The 8,130-nt window shown below is 61.6% G+C and overlaps 2 protein-coding genes across 2 annotated transcripts in view; one reads left to right on the top strand and one right to left on the bottom strand.

The window, feature by feature from the left end:
• Nucleotides 1–3,013, bottom strand: part of VOLCADRAFT_107962 (uncharacterized protein) — a gene marked incomplete at its 5' end in the record, with an annotated part of 6,318 nt that extends 3,305 nt beyond the window's left edge. Inside the window, 4 exons of the mRNA XM_002958073.1 lie at nt 139–261; nt 858–1,071; nt 1,531–1,631; nt 2,114–3,013. Of these exons, the coding sequence (XP_002958119.1) occupies nt 139–261; nt 858–1,071; nt 1,531–1,631; nt 2,114–3,013 (1,338 nt within the window). The remainder of the gene's footprint in view (nt 1–138; nt 262–857; nt 1,072–1,530; nt 1,632–2,113) is intronic.
• Nucleotides 3,014–3,702: 689 nt separating this feature from the next.
• Nucleotides 3,703–8,130, top strand: part of VOLCADRAFT_99305 (uncharacterized protein) — a gene marked incomplete at both ends in the record, with an annotated part of 7,411 nt that continues 2,983 nt past the window's right edge. Inside the window, 5 exons of the mRNA XM_002958046.1 lie at nt 3,703–4,066; nt 4,378–4,886; nt 4,920–6,076; nt 6,935–7,160; nt 7,813–7,961. Coding sequence (XP_002958092.1) covers nt 3,703–4,066; nt 4,378–4,886; nt 4,920–6,076; nt 6,935–7,160; nt 7,813–7,961 — 2,405 coding nt within the window. The remainder of the gene's footprint in view (nt 4,067–4,377; nt 4,887–4,919; nt 6,077–6,934; nt 7,161–7,812; nt 7,962–8,130) is intronic.

The raw sequence follows: 8,130 nt of genomic DNA on the forward strand, positions 1-8,130 counted from the left end.
AAATATCCCTGATGCAGCATTTGTCTTCTCCTGGACTATCTGTCTATTCCTGGTATCTACTTCACTCGCCAGTAGTTCGTCTTACCCCCCCACACACATACGCACATACACACAAACACATACACGCCGTGCGCCCACCTTCCCCAGCCCGGAGTTCGCCGCCTCCGCACCGCTCCTCAGCAGCTCCAGTCGCCACCTCAGGGTGTCGGGGGGCAGCGCCACTCGGAGACTGGACAGCTCGGGGAAGAGGTCCAGAAGGCCCTTGAAGGCTCCAGGGGGGGGAGGGGGCGCGGGGGAGTCAATGTCACAGGTCAAGGGGGGGCCCCAGGCGGTCATACACAAGGGACTCGAACCCGATTTGAAACAGGGGGAAAGGGGTAGACATGAAGGGGGAAAGAAAGCGGGTACATACATACATACAAGAACTACACGCATACATACATATAGGCAGGCGGCTGGCAGAGGTTAAGGCCTGACTTCTGCTCCCAGTTGACCCAGTCGACCCGGGTTCAAATCCGCCTGCCGGCTCCTCGGGTGTTTGAGGAGTGATGAAATGGGAGGTGGCCCCCCATCTTATGGACGGTGTAGGACGTGATAATATCAACTTGCGAGCTGACCAGGAACTAAGTTGATGCGCCGTTGATCCGCTAGATTTGGTTGGATGCTGGTGGTGAGTTGCCGAACTCAACGAATACATTCTGAAGTCGGATGGGGTGACGGATTAGGGTGCCCCTCTAGCAGGGGAGAGCAGGGACTGCCCCGGGAAAGGGGGCCGCTGGCGAAGTTAACCACCCTGTAACAACATACATACATACTCATACATACGCGCATACATACACGCATACATACAGACTCACATACAGTACATCCACGGCTTGTTGCGGCGGCGGGTCGGTCGGCGACACATTCCACGCGGCCATAGCCAGCGGGTTAGCCAGCAGCGGGCTGAGAGCCAGCGGCAGCATGCCGTACACTTCCGGCGGCAGGGCGGGTAGGAGGGGCCCCAGGGAGGGCCAGGGGCTGCGGTCGAAGGAGGTCGCGGGGTTGACCAGGACCAGCCGGTCAACGCAGCTGCCAAAGGGTGCGGGTTAGGGGTAACGGGGGAGCAGGCGGGGGGATCAGTAGGAATCCGTCCGGGCCCGAGGTCTCCCTTGTGTGTGTTGGGGGAGCTGCTCGGCGGATGGGGGGAATCCCGGGGTACACCGGAAAGAGTCTGCGGACGGGTAGTAACCCAGGTGGGTGGGTGCAGCTAGTGTCCATGTAAGCAAGAAGAGCAGAGGGGCCCGGGGGCCCCAGGTCGAGTACATCAATAAAGAGGAGAAAGCGGCTACCCGGTACGGTACGGTACGGTGCAGGTTGCACGAGAGAGAGCACATTAGTCGTTTCAACAGATTGCCAACTGTACAACTGCAACTGTGAACCTGCACTTCAACCCCTACTCCGTTTTGGGTGTTAAGATGGATGTGTACGGCAGAACCCCGGGAGGCCCTCCCGTCGCCTCCCTCCCCCCCACCTCAGCCTCCCCCCCACCTCAGCCTCCTGGCCAGCTCTATCGCCAATATGGCCCCAAACGACTCGCCCAGCAGATACACAGGGCGGGAGGGGTCCAGGGGGGCCACCTCATCCTCCAGCTGGGGAGGGGGGGGAGGGAGGGGAGGGGAGGGGTAAGAAGGGGGGCTCAATTTCACCGAAATGTGAATAGGTTGGTTTGGTCGTTGGTCCAGCCCCATGAAGCAGTACGGCATATCCGTACTTTTGCAACTTGACGTCGTGGGTTAAGGACTTCCCCTCCACTGCAGACCACTGGGCACACGTTGCCCTCCTCCGTACAGTGCAATTCTCTGACTTGCACAGACAGACAGACAGACAGACAGACAGACAGACAGACAGACAGACAGACAAGCAAACAGACAGACAGACAGACATCTCACACATCTCCACACACACACACACGTCCGCTCGAGAGCCCAAACCCCGACCGCACTGCCGCCCGCAAACTCGTACCTGATCTTTCCACTTTCCACTACTACAATTTCCCCCTCCCCCTCTCCACAGCTTGGGCCCCCCCCTACCTCCCCCCCTACCTCCCTTCACATCCCCCCGCAAAACCCACCTGCTGGGCCAGTGAGTCCACCAGCCCGTGGAAGGGGGTGCGGTCCTCCGGGGGTAAAAACACAGCACGCAGGTCGAACCGTGTGGACAGCCCGGGGAACTGCCGATACGCCGCCAGACCCGTGCCGTCGATACCCGGCAGGTACACCAGCAGGGGGAGGGAGGATGCGGGCGGGGAGCGGGCGGCCCGGGGGAAGTGGGGGGTGTACAGCAGCGGTCCAACGGAGCTGGGGTCAGCGGCGGCGGCGGCGGCGGCGGCGACGGTGGTGGTGGTGCTGTCGGCAGCGGCGGCGACCTGGCGGCGGCGGCTGAGTTCGAAGAGGTTGTTAAAGATGGGCCCTATGGTGGGCTCCCCGAGGAGGGCCTCCCGGAGGCGGGGGAGGTCCAGGGGGGGTGGGAAGGGCCGCGGGGGCCGGGTCGAGCTTTGACTGATCAGCGCTGCCAGTGGTAAGTCCACCACTGGCGCGCGCCGCAGCGGCGGCGGCGGCGGCGGCGTAGTAGTAGTAGGAGGAGGAGCCGCCTCCGCTGCATGCCCTTCCGCCTCCCTAGCTGCTGCCCCCTCCGCCGCCGTCACCGCCGCAGCCGCCTCCGCCGGTGCCCCGACCACTTCAACAGCAGCGGCCAGTGCTGTGCTAAAGTGGGCGTTCCCATCGTCGCCAGCAAGCAGCATTTCCCGCTCCGAAACCTCGGCGATTTGAGCGTCCTGTACGTCAACTGCAGCGTCCTCCATCACCGGCTCCAAAGCCTCTGTGGCCTCCACGACTTGAGCGTCCACGGCGGACTTTGCGGCTAACGGCGAAGCGCGGCGTTGTGTACATGGCAGAGGCAGTCGCGAGCCAGCAGCGGCCCGCGCCGCAGATAGAGGAGCGTTCACACATATCGGACGCAGCTGAAGCTGCATTTGCGGGCCCGCTGGTCGGGTCGCGGTGTGCCCTGTCTTCATGGTCACGGCCAGTCGCTGTCCTGACCAAGGTAGGATTAAGCGAAATGACAGTTGTATGCCGTTAATGTAAGTTGAGGAAAATCAGATATGTACAACGCGCCGATATTGCTAGCAGATTGCTCGTCGATCCGCTAGCAGGCAAGATAATGTCAGTTGGTCGCGGATGATTACAGGTCTCAAAATGCAGCTGTATCCAAACCGAGTTGGCTGAGGCATAAATCGTTGGAGGAAAGTCATGTTGTGGCCCAATCGTTCTTGACCACTGGACGTCCACGCAAATGCCGTGTAAATGTACGGCGTCGTTGTAGAACGTTTCTAAAATTGCTGTTAGCTTAACTTGGACTGCGCTATATATAATTGATGTGACATGCCTATTCTATATTTTCTTATATCATGGGTGCGGCTTGGGCACTATTTGCCGCTGAAGATACGCCTGAACGGGTGAAGGGCTTCTATGATAATTTAGTAAATTTCACATCATATACACTTTAATCTTCACTGGGTATAGTCCCTGGACAATCCTCCTTTACATGATAAGGGGTGGTCGCCGGTCGTTGCCGTTACGTTTGATCGATAGTTGCATACATCCAGGCATCTGAAGGAATTTAGTTCAATTCGCTGATTTTGTGATTTCAATTATCTGCAATATGGATTTGGTTAGGTCGCCTGCTCTGTTGAGCGCACGGGAATTGCGACGGATGGGTTCGAGCGAATGTGCTCGTCGCGCATCAAGGAATGCGCCGCGTCTAGTGAGCTATGCAAACTGGTTTCAGCAGCAGAGCACGCAAGCTGTGACTGGCGATGAGAATTCGGACGCCCCGGCCAGGGTCTCCCGCCCTGTCGTCAGCACCTCAGCAGAGGAGGACTTCATGCGCCGTGCAAGGAAAATGGAGCGCCGAATTGCCAAGCTGAAAAGATTGCAAGAGCGGCTCAGCCAATTGAAGGAAGAATCGGATTTAATGCAAGCGTATGCGGAGGCATCCGCGGATAGCGATTCTGATGCCGAAGACGGTACGTAACACTTCCTTTTCCCACTCTCTTAAAGACCGCACGAATATGCCGACATACATCACATGACAGAATCTACGGACATTTTACTTGTTTTTGTAATCAAAAGCTCCAGGTAGCCTCCTCTCACGTGGCCTCCCTCCCCTCCCCGCCATCCTCGCCACCATTGCCAGAGGGCCCGCCCCTGACCGCGGCGCCCTCACCCACAGTCCTCGGTTCCAGCAGCAGCTCCCGGCAGCCCAGTACCCCTCCTCCTCCTCCTCCTCCTATTCCCAGCCCCAGCTCCAGCCCCAGCTCCCCACTGTCCCCCCCAGCCCCCCTGCGCGCCCCAGCCGCCTCCGCGAGCGCTGAGGAGCTGCGGCAGTGGGTAGCCGCGCTGGTGGCCAAGTCTGCAGCCCGGGCCGCCAATGCCGGACAGCAGGGCAGAGGCGGCAGTAGCACTGCCGCCACAAGCAGTAGCAACAGCAGCAGCAGCGTTAGCAGTACCAACGGGGCCAGTAGCGGCAGCAGTATCTACAGGCAAAGTGGCAGTGGCGGCTGGCAAGGGGATTCTGGCGCAAGGCCCATGCCACCACCGCAACAGCCGCAACAGCAGCAGCGGCAGCCGTCAGCACCGCCGCCGACTCCAGGGGCCCCTACAATGCCGCCCTGGGGGCAGGCGACAGCGACAGCGACAGCGACGGGCCCACCTCGCCAGGCCGGCAGTAGCAGCAGCACCAAGGATAGCACCACCACCACCACCACCGCCAGCACCACCACCACCAGCAGCACTGCTAGTACAGGCGCAGGTTCTGGGGGCATTGGGGCCGTGCGGCGGTACACGGTGCGCTATTCGTCGTCCTCCCCCCGACCTCAGATGGTTCAGCTGCCCTCTCCGGGAGGCCAGCAGCCCGCTTCCGCCGCCGCACCGGTCACGTCCAATGCCGTACTCGCCGCGGCGCCGGCTGAGGCAGAGGCAGCTAAGCCAACGGCCAAGGCCTCACTGCTGGAAACACCGCCGCCGCTACCGCCGCCGCCGCTGGCGCAGTGGCGGCAGCAACCTCACGCGGGTTCGACTTCAGCGCCGCCAGGGCCCCCGGTGGCGCGGCCACAGGGAAGTCAAACGGCAGTTTCAGCGGCGACGGTGATGGCGGAAAATGCGCCCCTCGCGGGCCCAGGGCCTACGACGGCAAACTGGCGCACCGCCGCCAGCACCTCTTCACCATCCCCCTCGCCATCCAAGCCCTCCTCTTCCTCCTCTTCTTCCCCCTCGCCATCCGAGCCGTTCTACTCGGTGGGCGCCATGTCAAACGAGACGCAACGATTGTCGCAACCGCAACCGCCGCAGAAGCAGAAACAACCAAGTACGACGTCTACCGCCGCCGGCAGTGCGGCACCGTCAACCCCTGCCGCCGTACCCGTACCCGTACCCGTACCCAGCCCCCCACGGGACCCCAAAGCGGAACTCCGCACAACCATCTTCCCGGAGAGCCTCACATCCACAAATCCGTACACGCTGTACGATATGCCACTGCCGCCGCTGCCACTGCGCGAGTCCTGGCAGACGCCGGCGGAGCGGCGGCGGGCTGACGCAGCGGCGACGGCGCCGCGAAGCGGCGGCGGCGGCGCCGCCGCCGCAGCGGCCACTGCCGCCACGGCCCTGGCGGAACGGCCTCGTGACTTGGTGTTTGTGACGGCGGAAGCGGCACCGTGGTCCAAGACGGGGGGGCTGGGGGATGTGATGGGCTCACTGCCCCGCGCCCTGGCGGCCCGGGGCCACCGGGTTATGGTGGTCAGCCCCCGCTACTTGTCCCCCGCGACGGAGGAGCGCTATGCGGGCCTTACGAATACGGGCGTGAGGGCCACCCTGGACCTCGGACCCCCCCAGTCGGGGGGTGGGGGAAGCCACGAAGTGGGTTTTTTCCACACGCACAAAGACGGCGTGGACTGGGTATTCGTGGACCATATGTCGTACCACCGAGATGGCACGCCGTACGGCAACGCGTACGGGACGTATGGGGATAACCTGTTCAGGTACGGCGGGTTGGGCGGGAATACCGGGCGGGTAAGGCGTGGAGTGTGTAGTGTAGCAGGGTTAGGTGTGCGCGGAGGCGCTTGTACGGCAGTACAACAGGTGGGGGTCTCCAGAGGGGAAGGAAGGGGTGGAGTGAAGGAGGCAAGAATCTCCGGTGGCTCTGTGTTTTGTGGGTATCAGGCAAACCCATTTGTCAAAATTTATACGGTTTTGGAGAACCGAAATTACCTGTGGAGCTCTACCACTACTGTGGCTCCCAAGGTCACACGCTGCAGAGCTATCTGTCAGTGCCGCGACTGTCGTTCTCCAACCCGCCCCGCCCCGCCACCGACCCAAACACCAAACACCAAGCACGCGACAGCACCCGGTGGCGACTCTGCGCCCCCCCACCCGCCGAGGCACGGGTGGACCCCCCCACCCCCCCCTCATCAGGAGCCTCCCTCCCGCCTGACGCGCCCGCGCCTCTCTGCCTCTCATTTGCGCCGCCTGTGAACGCGTGTTTTTCGGTGGTCAACCGCTCTAACGGCCTTAGAGCGGTACCAGGGTGTTTTTATCCCCCGCCGGAACCCCCCGCCTTCCCCCCCGCCTCCCCCCGAGATTTTTTGACACGACTTGGAGTTTGTCAGCTGCACAAATACACATGTGCAGCTCCCACGTCCTCTCCCCCCCTTCTTTTGCCAGCCCTCGGGACCCCCCCCAACGCGCGCACACGCACACACACACACTCCCACACACACACTCCCACACACTCCCACACACTCTCACACGCACTCTCACACACTCTCACACACTCTCACACACTCTCACACACTCTCACACACACTCTCACACTCTCCCTCACGCCCACTTCGTGTCAGGTTCGCGCTGCTGTGTTTGGCGGCGTGCGAGGCCCCCTTGCTGCTGCACATTGGGGGCCACCGTAGAGGTACGCCCCCTGGACTGCCGTACGGCCAGGACGTGACGTTCATCGCCAACGACTGGCACGCGGGTTTGGTCCCCGTGTATTTGGCGGCCAAGTACCGACGACACGGGGTCTTTAAGAATGCTCGGTGTGTGCTCGCGTTGCACAACCTGGCTCACCAGGTGGGCTGTGCGCGTGTATGTATGCGCGTATGTATGGATTTATATGCATGTGCATATACGGAAGCTTCGGGATTGAGACCTGTCAGGGTCGAAAATCCTTCCAACGGTGGAAGGTAAAGTGCCCCTAGTCGATGGACAGTGGTGACCTGGGATAAAGTTAACTTGCGAGCCGACCAGGGATGGAGTTGAGCCGCCGTCCATCCGGCAGATTCCGTTGGATGCTGGTGGTGGGTGCGGAACCTGAGCGATCTACTGAGAAGTTGACTAGGGTGACTGGATGAGGGTGCCCCGAAATACCGGGGAAGGCAGGGTTTCGCAGGGTAGCGGCCACAGAGTGAAGATATGCCCCCCCTCTTGTCCCCACATCACACATCATACACATGCGTGCTTTAACGAACTGTGTCACGAATAGGTTCACGTGTAGCGTAAAAGTGTGCATATGTCGCGTATATGTGCGTGTGTACATGTGTGTATGTACGGCAGGGGGGTAGGACCCCGGGCAAATACCCGGAACTGATGGACGGGGTGGTGGGCGGGGGGTTGGCCGAATGAGTGCGGGTTGGATGTGTGCGCCACCAAGCCCCCCCCCCTCGGTGCCCCCCTTGACCCCCGTCTGCGCCGTACCCCTCACCCCCATTCCCCCCGTCTCCAGGGAGCCCACCCGCCCAACTGCTTTAGTTCGTTGGGCCTCCCACCGGACTGGTACGGCGCCTTGGAGTGGGTCCTAACCCCGGGTGCCGGGGGCAGCGGAGGGGGAGGACACGAGCGCAAACCCACCATCAACATTCTTAAGGTACGGCAGTAAGGGGGGGGGGGGTAGCGGGGAGGTCGCGGGGGGACGGGGGTCTCAGGACAAAGACATCCAGACGGGAGCTGGGGGAGGGTTTGACGGAGGTGATGTCGTACGGCTTTCAATTCCCTTAACGTGGTGATTCTCCACTTATCGGGATTGCTCCCCCCCCCTCTCCCC

This window comes from Volvox carteri (genome assembly GCF_000143455.1).
Source record: "Volvox carteri f. nagariensis unplaced genomic scaffold VOLCAscaffold_85, whole genome shotgun sequence".
NCBI classification, from domain to species: Eukaryota; Viridiplantae; Chlorophyta; class Chlorophyceae; order Chlamydomonadales; family Volvocaceae; genus Volvox; species Volvox carteri.